General features: G+C 37.9%; 1 protein-coding gene across 2 annotated transcripts in view; it reads right to left on the bottom strand.

Moving 5' to 3' along the window:
• The window catches only part of Calcrl (calcitonin receptor like receptor), a 96,285-nt gene that overhangs the window by 8,967 nt on the left and 74,236 nt on the right, over positions 1–13,082 (bottom strand). For both annotated transcript variants that reach the window (XM_059252846.1, XM_059252847.1), the window contains 4 exons: positions 9,275–9,428; positions 7,799–7,859; positions 7,649–7,715; positions 52–270 (listed from right to left, as the gene is read on the bottom strand). In XM_059252846.1, coding sequence (XP_059108829.1) covers positions 52–270; positions 7,649–7,715; positions 7,799–7,859; positions 9,275–9,428 — 501 coding nt within the window. The remainder of the gene's footprint in view (positions 1–51; positions 271–7,648; positions 7,716–7,798; positions 7,860–9,274; positions 9,429–13,082) is intronic.

Genomic DNA, 13,082 nt, shown 5'->3' with positions numbered 1-13,082 from the left:
TAAGTACCAAACTTGTCAAGCTTGCCCTCTTGAGCAGCAGGAGCGCCTTACCTGATAGTGCATCAGGATGTGCATGACATAGTCATACACCTCCTCGGCAACCCTCCCTTCAGGCCGCCACGGAAAAAGCACGAATTCAATGCCCAGGAGTGGCACCAAGATGAGGGTAGCTCTCACAGCTTTCATGTAAAGATTGGACTCCGCTTGGTGAGTAACTTTCAACTTGGTGATGAGAACGCGTACAATATTTAATAGGAAAAAGAGGTTTACCTAAAAGGAAAATAAAAGAGCATCTAAAAGTCCATTCGTGTTTAGTATTAAGAAGCCTTACAAGAACTCCAGTTTTCTAAAACCTGGACTATTTCATGTACAAAGACTGAAAGCACATTTTGTATAATAATACACATGTTAATTAGTGTGTATTTCTAGAGTGATGCTCTTCAGTTTACAGGTACATGAATTTTGATGAAATTAACTTTTAGAAAAATAAAATTATAGTAGAATTGTAGAATTATTATGGATCACATTCATTACAGAAATATTTCAGTTATTTTCTTAGCATTTTCTACATAATATTTAAGGCTTGTCTATGATTCCAAATCAAGGTCATAAACACTTTTAGCAGAAGGAACTATTCTTAAGAAAATGTTCATTTTTTTAGGATTTATTTGTGTGTTATGTGTGTGTGTGAGCACACATGTATATGTGTATGTACCCAATGAGGCCCTGGGAAGAAGTCAGATCCCTGGAGCTGGAAATACAGGCAGTTGTGAGCTGCCCCACGTGCAGGCTGGGAACTAAATACAGGTCCTCTGGAAGAGCAGCAAGTGTTCTTAATCGCTGAGCCAACTCCCCAGCCTCAACATTTGTTGATTTTTTTAAAATCACCTTTTCCTCAGTGCCCATACTGTCGACTCTCCAGGCATGTATTCTGCCATAATAACTGTTTTTATGTATTTGTTTTGTCTTCCTTTTTGTAATAATCTTCACAACATCTTTTTATATAAATATTTCTTATAACAAGTACCTGAAATAGGACTGTAATTTTCTTTATACTTATAAAGAAATGGTCACACAACTGAACCAGCTGATAATCAACCTAGATGATGCTAGAGAAAGAATCTTTGGTTTTCCATAACAACTTCTATAAATAACTTTCTGCAACTACAATTTATGTGCTGTAGCAACGTTCCCCCAAGAGATTACATTGTCTTTGAAGAGATTAATTCCCAGAACTCTGAAAATGGAATTTGACTCAGTAATTAGGAATCTGTCTTATGAAACATTAATTTCAATTTGTCTGTACCCTCCCATCCCTTTCATCCACTTTCTCTTTCTCCAAACTCTACTTTCTCTCCTTTTATATTGACTGTTTTAGTTCCTTCTCCTCTTCCTGTGATAAAATACTCGGACAAAGTGTGTAAGAGTCTATTTTAGCACACCGTTCAAGGGACAGTCTGTTACAAAGTTCGGAAGTGGAGGTAGCAGGAATCTGAAGCAGTTGGGCCAGTTCTATATTAAGCCAAGAATCAGGAGCAAGGAATGCATGCTGGTGCTCATCTCACTTGCTTCATTTATACCATCCAGGATTACCTGGCTATGAAATGGTCCTACCCATGATTAAAACGTATCTTCCCACATCAATTAAAGTAATTAAGAAAATCACCTACAAGCATACTCAGAGGCCTATAGGTCTCTCTAGGTCCCGTCAAGTAGACAGTTAACACTGACCACTATATTGACGGAAATACAAACTAAACTTCACCCATTTCCCATTGACAATTCGTCATGCTTTTAAGGGGATTATGTCCAGAAATGTCATATTGGGCAAATTGTTAATTTCTTTCTTTTTTCTCTCATCTTGACTTCTATTGCATCTGTCCTTTGTTTAGTAACCTGATCATAAATTTTTAAACAACAAACAAGTATGGAGTTTATGCCTATACACCTTAATAAACTCAAAGCTGGGTGGTGGTGGTGCACACCTTTAATCCCAGGGCTCAAAAAGCAGAGACAATCAGATCACTGTGAGTTCAAGGCCAGTCTGGTCTACAAAGTAAGTTCCAGGACAGCCAGGGCTGTTGCACAAAGAAACTCTGTCTTGGAAAACAAACAAACAAACAAATAATAAATAAATAAATAAAAATTCAAACAAAGGTAACCCATCTGTTGAGGCAAAAAATGAATAAATAATATGTTTATTAATTTTTAACATGGGTCATGAAAATACTAAGCATAAAACTACTCCACTATTAGGAGAATTCCATGTGACATAGGCTTTAAAGCAGCCCCCTAATGAGAAGACATCTGTGAGAAGCACACGTTTATAGACACTGGAATGCGACGAAGATAAATTGAGAATGCCATTTGACAGGTGGGGATGAAGATGGTGGAGGTCAGTGTGCCAGCTGCACTCCCACCCCCTCTAAACCGATTTCCCTCTTACACATACACGGAAGTCTTCAAAAATAAAAATTACTACTGCTTCCTGGAAAAAGCTGGGTAATGATTCTTTTATCCACTATTTATAAGTTATAGGTATAAAATATAAAGTATTTTAAAATCCTAATATTCAAAAAACACTAATTAATAAATAGTAGAAATGTGGCAGTTTAGACCCATCCCCCAAGAAAGAATAGCCAGATACAAAGGGATTCTTTAAAGCCATCATGCTTATTTAAAACATGAAACTAGAACTGATGAGGAAGCCAATGTCTATGTAAGCTTCTCTCTATATATAGCTGGAGCAGGGTGAACTGGATACTATGCTCCATGCAGTTTCCCACATCAGTAAGTATTTTAAGCAAAAGCAGAAGAAGAATTTTAAATTTTAGATGAACTTATCTGAACTTCATCTGACTTGGGACAGACGTGGTTAAAAGATTCCTGGTGGTTTTTTATTTATTTATGTTTTTGAGAATTTTATACATGAGTTCTTCATTTTCATCATTCCCCCACTCACCTTCTCCTTCCTGAAACTCCCCTCAGGTAAACTGCTGTGGGATGTTCTGTATGGCAAATGTGTTACTAATTAGTCAATAAATAAAACACTGATTGGCCATTGGCTAGGTAGGAAGTGTAGGCGGGACAAGGAGGAGAATAAAGCTGGGAAGTGGAAGGCTGAGTCAGAGAGACACTGCCAGCCGCCACGATGACAAACAGCATGTGAAGATGCTGGTAAGCCACGAGCCATGTGGCAAGGTATAGATTAATGGAAATGGATTAATTTAAGCTGTAAGAACAGTTAGCAAGAAGCCTGCCACGGCCATACAGTTTGTAAGCAATATAAGTCTCTGTGTTTACTTGGTTGGGTCTGAGTGGCTGTGGGACTGGCAGGTGAGAGAGATTTGTCCTGACTGTGGGCCAGGCAGGAAAACTCTAGCTACAGTAAACCCCCATCCCCACACCTTCTCATACTCATAGCCTCTTTCTCTTTATCATTGGGGTGTGTGTGTGTGTGTGTGTGTGTGTGTGTGTGTGTGTGTGTATTTAGACACGCATATAAATATGTAAGTGTATTTGTAAGTGTTGCTCTGTGTATATACATATATAGGGCTGAGCACTCAGTTGATTATGGCACCCATCCCTGGGGAAGATGAAGAGGTACAGATATTAATGCCTGCTGAGAAACCTGTTTTTACTAGAACACCCATAATGTTCAATAGCCACAAGATGTCTTTGCAGCACAAATCCTAAATGGTCCTTAACCAGAGCCAGATCTCAGGTAAATGCTGAAAGATCAGAGAGACAAAGGAACAAGCCACAGCCACCTCTCACCTCACCAACTCCTCAGCCAAAAAAAAAAAAAAAAAGCGGGGGGTGTGGGGGCACCTGTCTCCTCCCACTTTATATTCCTTTCTCTGCCCAGCCATATCACTTTCTGTCTCAACCTCCCTAGTGCTGGGATTAAAGGCATGTGTGCTTTCCAAATACTGGGAGCAAAGGCATAAAATCCCAAGTGCTGGGATTAAAGGTGTGTGCCACCACTGCCTGGCCTCTATGGCTAACTAGTGGCTGGCTTTGCCCTCTGATCTTCAGGCAAGCTTTATTTGCTAGAGCATACACAAAATATCACCACATATCTTCCTATCACCATAGTGCCCAGAGTCACAGAAAGAAGCAGAAAGAATCAGTACAGTGGCTGAAGGAGTACTGTTGGAAGACTTTCACGCAAGGATGGCCAGTAATTCCTTACCTATGCCCTCAAGTGGCCTAAACATCTCCAAGATCTCAAATTAAATGCATCGTCTCTCAGCAGTATATTGAAAGTGCTGGAGATGCACCCTCCTGCTCAGGGCGGGGGAGTGTGAGAGAGTCCGAGCAAGAAAGATGGATTGTGGTTTAAATGACTTATTTATTGAAACTGTACAAAGACTAGAGCCCTGCCTAGACTCCTGGAATTTAAAGGGCCAATGAGGGACCCCAGAGTTAAAACAAGGACAGAACAATTTAAATTGGATAAGAAACAGTGTCCTAGTTTTGTCTTAGGTCACTTGGTAAGTGTCAAATGTTTTATGAAGACAGAGCACATATTTACTTCCTTTGACTGAGCAGTGTGATGAGCTATGTATCGTTTTTTACTGAGATTACATCCCCGCTCTTCTCTCCCAAAGCTAGTGTAGACAGACTTTTCTGGAGACTGAGTTAGCTGTTGTTACATTTTCCATTTTGTAGGTACTTTTTCTTCATTAGCACTTCTGACTTTAAGAGTTTTAATTGCAAACTACTGCTGCACACTCTGATCACATGCAATAAAATATTGACTTGGGTGTGTTCATGGGTAGCCTGCACAACGTGTCTTAATTTCTGTGAGCTCTGTTCCAAACTGAATCATGGTATCATGCAGAAATGACAAGTGAAGAATTGTTGAAAGAATTCTTTTACGCATTTTATCATAATCTAGGCATTCTGCTAGTCACATGCCAGAACATGTCATTTACTCCTTAAAAGACTCTTTGAGGAATTCCTACTATCCCGTCATTACAGAAGAGAAAGCAAAGTCATGGAGAGGTTTAAAATAAAGTGAGCGAGCCAAGCACCACTTCTCCATGGTGACTGTTTTTTAACCAGTTGATATTTTCAGTATTTTGGTTTAAAATAGCTTGTTCATGAACATGTGGGTTGGTATCTATATTCTAATTTGTTCCATAGGTAATTTGTGTGTTTCATGTCAGTCATATTCTGCTTTTATTATCATGGATTTATACTATGTTTTGAAGTTTAGTATTGAGATGCCTTCTCTGTTATTTTTGCTTAGAATTGTTTTGTAAATTCTGTATCTTTTATGAGTCCATATGACTTTACAACTGTTTTTCCAGCTCCATGTAGAATGCCATTAACATTTTGATAGGTGCTGTGTCCAAACCTGTGGATTGCTTGAGACAATGCATTAGGCATTTTAATAGTATTAATCTTTTCAGTCCATGAGACATCTTTTCATTTATGTATATATCTGATATTATTTCCTTTTTTAATAAATTTCCTTGTCAAAATCTTTCATTTCCTTAGTTAAATTTATTAGTAGATATTTTTGTCAGTGTGTACAGATGGTGTAAATGGAATTGTTATTTAAATTTATCTTACTGTCAATTTGCTATTGGTATAAAATAGTCTCCATTATTAATCTATATTTTGTAACTGAGAATTTTAAAGTATGGAGAGATTAGTATGTCTACCTGTTATACAATATGAGCAAGTAGGGTCTACACACAAACAGCAAAATTAGTTACCAGGAGCCTCAGTTATGATATACTCTTGAGAACAGCTTGACAATGACATTTGTGAATTACATCAACAGTGTTCTAAGGCAACCATATAAACTAAATTAAAGTTGAAAAACAATAGTAAAATAATAGAAGAATTTTTGTGTGAAAAATAATCTGAAAGCAAGGGTCAGAAGCATTTAACTTGTTCTAAGAAATTTTTGTTTCTTCTTACATGAAACCTAACGCCAGCTCCACAGTACCACTTAGGATCTCTTCTATCTTAAGACAGAAGATAAAACTGCCCAGGCAGCTTAGGGGCAAAGATCCCCAAAATGCACAATTCCATTCTCATCCTTGGCCAGATGCAGCATATGTTCTTGGATTTATGGTTAGGAATGCCAGAAAGGAGCTCTGGATTCTTAACTCTTTCAAAATGAGCACCCTTGCCTCGAGACTATATATGACCATGTGAACCAAAATCTAGTCCGGACACTAATCCCTTCTGATGAACAGCTTTAGAATTGGATCTCTAGATTTTCATGGTGAAATAGGTTGTATCTATTCCTCAATTTCAGCCTATTTCCTAAATGATTTTAGGGTCTCTTAACCTGGGAATATTATAGTAGTCTTGGAAGCCAATGAGAATGGGTACTAGGGCTCTTTAAGGCTTATTAGGGAGAGCTACTTCCTCCAGGACAAAATTGAGTCTGCCTCTGTCCCTGCATGAAGATATAACGTACCTTAAGAACTGGTCTAACTGGATCTGTCAATCACCTGGGCATGATACCACCCCTCAGAAAAACTGATTCATCTTAAGCTATGCTAAAGAGGTGAGATGAATAATTATCCCCTTAATGAGATAATCTACTTATTATTTTTTTTAAAAAAAAAAAAATGCTTGTCAGGCTTCCTCATAGAAGACTGTGGAGATGCCTACTTATCTGAGTTAGTCAGAGGAGCATAAATTTTTCTTGTACTTTCTATCTCTTCTTCTAAAACTTACCATGCTTTTTTGATGCCCTGGGATTTCTCACTCTTTCTCTGAAGCTCCCACCCATCTTCTGCCATGTGGCAGCTTACAAATGGCATGTCTTTCTCTCTTCCTCTTCTCTCTTCCTCTGGCTGGGAAAATTTACAGCCTGTCCACCCTGCTGTTTTTCTCTTAAACTGTAATAACAGTGTCCTTGGGGTTTTTTGTTTGTGTGCGTGTGTGTATGTTTCTAAATTTAAATAAGAAGACTAAGAACTTCAAAGAGGAAATCCCAGTTGTGATGGGGCTCTACAAATTTTCTGGTAACACAACCACATTCAAAAATGTCCAATTGCTACACGCATATTAAGTGATGAGTATTATAATTACAGAATACATCAAGCGATACTTTTTCTAAATAAAGTTGTTTCCTCAATGGCCCATTACTCTTGCATAGGTGTGCTGTGTTTTTTTATCAGAGCAATCCTCTGCTCTGCAACTTGCCTGAGAAGGCAGAACTCAGGGTATCATCACTCAGACTCTCTGACGCTCTGACATTTACCGTATTTGGCTAGCAAGAGGAACTAAGAAGTTAGAGACAAGAAGAGAGAAAAGTCAGAGTATTTGCTTCTTCTTCTTCCTCCTCCCTGCCTGGCTGTGGTTTAGGCACCAGCTGTTTCCCACCAGCCAGAGCCAGAGTGCTTGCTGCATCACTCTTAGCATTTGTCTAATTCCTTTTGAACTGCTTTGACATCACTTCAAGTTCAACTGCAAAAGCAACTCCCCACACTTGATCCTTGATGCGTCTCCATCACTTGCAAATTAGCAATTTACCTTTCCTGCTCATATCATAAATAGAACACCTTCATTGAGCCCTAGTCAATTAAGCAGCACATCAGCTCTGACTAATAAGGTTGGAGAGGAGAGTCAGGAAACAGGAGCAACAGTGAGAAACAGAATTTTAGTTACATACCAGCAAAGCAGCACAAATCGGACCATGGATAATGTAGAGGAGATGGGTATCGGAGCTGATCCAGCAACTAGGGGATAAAGTGAAGACATTACATAGAAAGTTTTCACTTCTCTTAGCTCTAATAGAAGTCACAAGCGGAAGATATCTTACTTGTCGTTGTAATACAAGCTTCTGGCAATGGCATGGATGCAGGCAGGAAGCAGCGGAAACCCTACAAGTGAGGCAAAAGCAAATGAATAGACGCCCTTCTTTACAGATGAGGCTTCTCAAAGAAGTCGTGAATGTGAAATTCAGAGACACTTCAGTAGCAACCAATAGTTAGCCACCTCTGTTTACTGTGTAATCGCGTGTGTATAGTCAATCAGTAGATGTGGTCCAACTATCAGGCTTGAAAATCACATACCATTCTGAATCAGTAAGATTCCAGAGATCAAAACCATAATATGCTGCCTAAGTCACAATCCTTGAGAGAATTTCTGTATTCCTAGAATTTCTGTGGGGTGAAATTGGCTAATATTTAATATTAATTGTTGGAAATTTTGAGACTGATAATTATTCCTACTGTAAGAGACAGATTCACAGTAAGCCATGTTTTGCAGAAAAAGAGAAAAATATGTTTCTTATACCAAGATTTCTGCGTGTTTTGAAGCTTTCAAATAAGATCTTGAAAAAACTGAAGTGAAATGTTTTATAGAGACAATCAGGACGTGCTGACAATTTGGTATGTGAACAAACATACCTCTTTAAATATATCTCAATATCTACGTCTCCATCTAGGTAGATAATAAAAAAAAAATAAAATGTCTGTTTTGTCTCTGGAAACTAGTCCTATTAAATCAATTTCCTACATATTATGTTAATATACATTATTCCAATGACCTTAAGAAACATGGCAGTATGTTTCACTGTTAGTTCTGGTGAGTAACACAATGCCAAGGGATTAAGTGAAAGAAGCAGATCTTTTGCAAACTTTAATTCAATTATTGACACCCCTAATTTAACTACAAAATGACAGTTTAAGAAGATCTCAACAGGGCTGGATGTGGTGACACACATCTTCAATCCCAACAGAAGGCAGAAGAGGTGAATCTCTGCAAATTCACACCCTTCCTGATCTACTTGGCAAATTCTAAGCCAAGAAGATCTGGTCTCAAAAACAAAGAGACAAATAGGAAGGAAGGAAGGAAGGAAGGAAGGAAGGAAGGAAGGAAGGAAGGAAGGAAGGAAGGGAGGGAGGGAGGGAGGGAGGGAGGGAGGGAAGAGAACCTCGAAGGGTTTTTGGTGAAATTTCAAAGCACCAATGTCCTCATTTTACACATGGCAAAGGAAATTCAGTAGAGGGCAGAGACGAGATCTTTAATCCATAATTTCAGTTCTATTGTTTTAGACACTATGCATTCAGCTCGGACAAGCTTGTCATTGCAATATCAAATGTTAAAAAGGTATCATATTATTAATTAAAATGAGAGAATGAGTTTGTGACACTTTGCTTTACATATTTCCATTTGTCACAATGAGGAAAGTATCAATTTACATGTTAAGAACGATTGGTAATAAGTCACATTGCCTGAAAGCTAAAAGCCTTCTTAATCAGATGACTCTGAAGTTGATCACAGTGGCACCTACCCCAGCCAAGAAAATAATACCACATCAAGTGCTGCTTCTCTGCAAACACGGCCACCACAATGAGTGTGTGCAGGTAAATGCCTTCACAGAGCATCCAGAAGTAGTTACAGCCCATCAGGTAAAGATGAATGAACTGAGACACTTTGCAGCTCACCTAGGAGGGGGAAAGAGTGCTTTCTTAGTTTATGAAATCCACATGTGAAGCAGTTGTCTAGTTTATTTCAGAAACCGTGGGATTTTTCTCCCCCTCACACAAAACTGTGCAAACTAGGGAGTGTGGGTTGTATAATGCTCTTTTGAACACTCACCCCACGATGGCTCTACAGTTATTAACCATGAACTCTATCAGTTCATAAGAATCATGTGATATTCCAAACAATTCTGTAAGTCCAAAGTATCCCTTTGCTTAAAGGGTGTCTGTTTTTCTAATGTGTTCTGGTTATTGTATAATGAATATAAACTGTCCACACATATGCAAGTGCACATCTGTTTGATTGTGGTTGTTGCTTTTGGTTAGAAAAACTTAGATAGTCTTATCTGCACTTAATTAAACATGTGCAAGTACTTGGCAAGTTTTGTTCCCTTCATTCCACAGGCATAAATAAAACTTACTAAGTAATTCTCCAATGAATCTACACATTATCCACATATAAAATATGAGATTTTCATGTCAGGATAAAGATAAAGAACTGTGACTTTGCTTCCTCTTTTCCTTGGGTTCCCACCCTCTCTTCTCTTATAGAGGGAAGAAGAAAGTTTCAAACATCAGATAAAGGAAACACAAAGGAGCTGAGAGATAAAGATTCTTTTATCAAAGTGAGTGAATGTGTAGCAATATGTGACAATCTTCAATTTCCAGTCTAAAAGTCAGTACATATTTAGCGGTTATTATAATTTTCTGAAACAAATATCATATTACAAACCTAAAGCACTGGGAAATAAGCTTACAGTTATCATGAACTAGAACAAATAGCATTTGCATAAATATCATCCTAAAGCATTTGTAAAGTTATCTTTTATACATATTACCAAATCCCTGAATGTTTCTGTGAGGCATGCATTGTAAATGGCATATCTATACACATTGTATAGATAAAAAATTTGTACTAGGAAAGTGAGATTATTTGCAAATATTCATATAACATTAATCAGAGCTGCATCCTAAACAAAAATCTATAATTTTATTTTTATGATTATATACATGTAATAACACCTTCCTAAAGGGTATTTGCAATGTCATTTCTTCATTTAATATGTGTTAAAAATTATTTACAAAATTATAAATAATGCAGTATGTGTTTTACAAAATGATATTCAAGTCTCTCAAAGATAAAATAATTTTTAAAGATGATTTCAGTATATTTATGATACATTTAATTTTCAGTGTTTATATAGGTATTACATTCTTTTCTAACTAAATTTGATTTTGATGTTACTTTAATCCCAGCACTTGGGAGACAGAGGTAGACAGATCTGAGTTCGAGACCAGCCTGGTCTACAGAGTGAGTTCCAGGACAGCCAGAGCTACACAGAAAAACCATGTTTTGAAAAGCAAAAAAAAAAAAATTAATTTAAAGTAAAATTAATATAAATTATTATAAGGGAAAGCATTTAGGATATATTTCAGAAAAATATTTCTGTGGAGGGCACTGTTAACATAATCAGAAAATACTTTTTGCCAAATAATAAATTCACTGTACTTTAACTTATACTTTCTCTATTAAATGCATACCCTTATGCATAAATGTAAGATTAGAAACTCTTACTATGTTACAAAACGGATCCCCTCATTCCTAGAGAAATTCATTCTGAAATGGAAGAATGCCAGCCAATGTTTTATATTGCTAATTATATCCTGGTCTGTTTCCTACCCCAGTGACTTTAGAGAGAAACATAAGAAAGATTAAATCACCCGGATGCACATGTGCAAACAATGGGAGAAACTTTAGAACTTTGTAAATTACCCTAAAAACACACATAAAACACATACAAGAGTGTTATTTATTGACCCATTTGTTGAAAATTCCTTCCCTTCTCTGATTCCAGTAACTAGATAATATAATCCAGAAAACACAACTTAATGTTCCCAAGAGCACAAACACACAGAGACACATACACACATACACAAAACACATGCATACCACACACACACACACACACACACACACACACACACACGCACACACATCACTTATACATATGCCACACACACACACCACACACTACACATACAACACACATGTACACCATATATTGACACATACCACACACATATACACCATGCAAGCACACACCACAGATGCACACATATACATACATACCACATACACACACACCACACATGCATACACACCATATACACAAACATCACACATACACACATACCACACATGTACACCATATATTCACACACACCATACACCTCATACCGTATACACACACACACACACATCCCACATACACACGTGACACATATACACATACACCACACATACTATACATACACACAGAGATACCACACAAACACAGACACATACATACACATCTATATCCAAAATTGGAGTTTTGCTACAATGTTAAAGTAGATGAGTCTAAAAGTATGAATATTTCAGATATATATATATCTGTAGTGGGTAGTTGTTCCAGCTTTGACCTGGAAGTACTGCCCCTAGTGAGGCTTCTGGTAACTGCCACACCTAGCTATGACCTGCCCTTGGGGCAGGGCCAAGACAGGAGCCCTGAAGCCCCGAGATCTGGATGTGCTGGGTCTCTTAGTTCCTTGTCATCCTAGATGCTGGATGGTAGACTGAGCAGAGTTCTCCAGAGAACACTGCTGGACTGCACTTCACCTCTCCCAGACCCTGTAACCAACCCCTCTACTGGCTGTAAGTTACCCTGAAATAAACCTCCTTTTTAAGTATGTGGAGTTACCTTAATAAATCCCCACAATATGTATCTGGCTCCAAGCATAGTATATATAAACATATCACAGATAATTTATATACGTAAAAATTTTAGCATATATTTTTAAAATATGGCTTATAGGAAAAAGTTTTATTAGTGTATATTGAGACAATGGTTTTATTTTAATGGAGTTTAACATTACATACAAAGTATGTAAGTCCTTATCTTCCTGGTCTTATTAATTTTTTTTGGTTTTTGTTGTTGTTGTTATTGTTGTTTTTTGTTGTTGTTTTTCGAGACAGGGTTTCTCTGTATAGCTTTGCGCCTTTTCTGGAACTCACTCTGTAACCCAGGCTGGCCTCAAAATCACAGAGATCCGCCTGGCTCTGCCTCCTGAGGTGGTGCACGCCTTTAATCCCAGCACTCAGGAGGCAGAGCCAGGTTTTATTAATTTTTAATGTAAGCCTGATGCCAAAATATAATTTAAAGTTCCCATTACATATATAGTTTCCTTTCATGCAAGTACTCAGTTGCTTTGATTGCTATTTAAATTGACTTGAGCAAATGTTGTGTATTCATCGTCTATGGGCCAGCAGTACCAGGACTCCACAGCCACGACATGAACTGAAGCCATGGAAATATTGAAGGAAATTTACCTTCCTAGACTGTAATATTGCTAAGATAGACTTTTTGCATGTCAAACCCCAAAGTTTACACACACACACACACACACACACACACACACACACATACATATTGGTTTTCTGAGACAGGGTTTCTCTGTGTAGCTTTGCGCCTTTCCTGGAACTCACTCTGTAGTCCAGGCTGGCATCAAACTCACACAGATCCGCCTGCCTCTGCCTCCCAAGTGCTAGGATTAAAGGCGTGTGCCACCACCGCCCAG

This window comes from Peromyscus eremicus, unplaced genomic scaffold, assembly GCF_949786415.1.
Source record: "Peromyscus eremicus unplaced genomic scaffold, PerEre_H2_v1 PerEre#2#unplaced_300, whole genome shotgun sequence".
Classification (NCBI taxonomy): Eukaryota; Metazoa; Chordata; class Mammalia; order Rodentia; family Cricetidae; genus Peromyscus; species Peromyscus eremicus.
The sequence above is the reverse complement of the archived record's forward strand: the minus strand, read 5'-3'. Positions and strand labels throughout refer to the sequence as shown.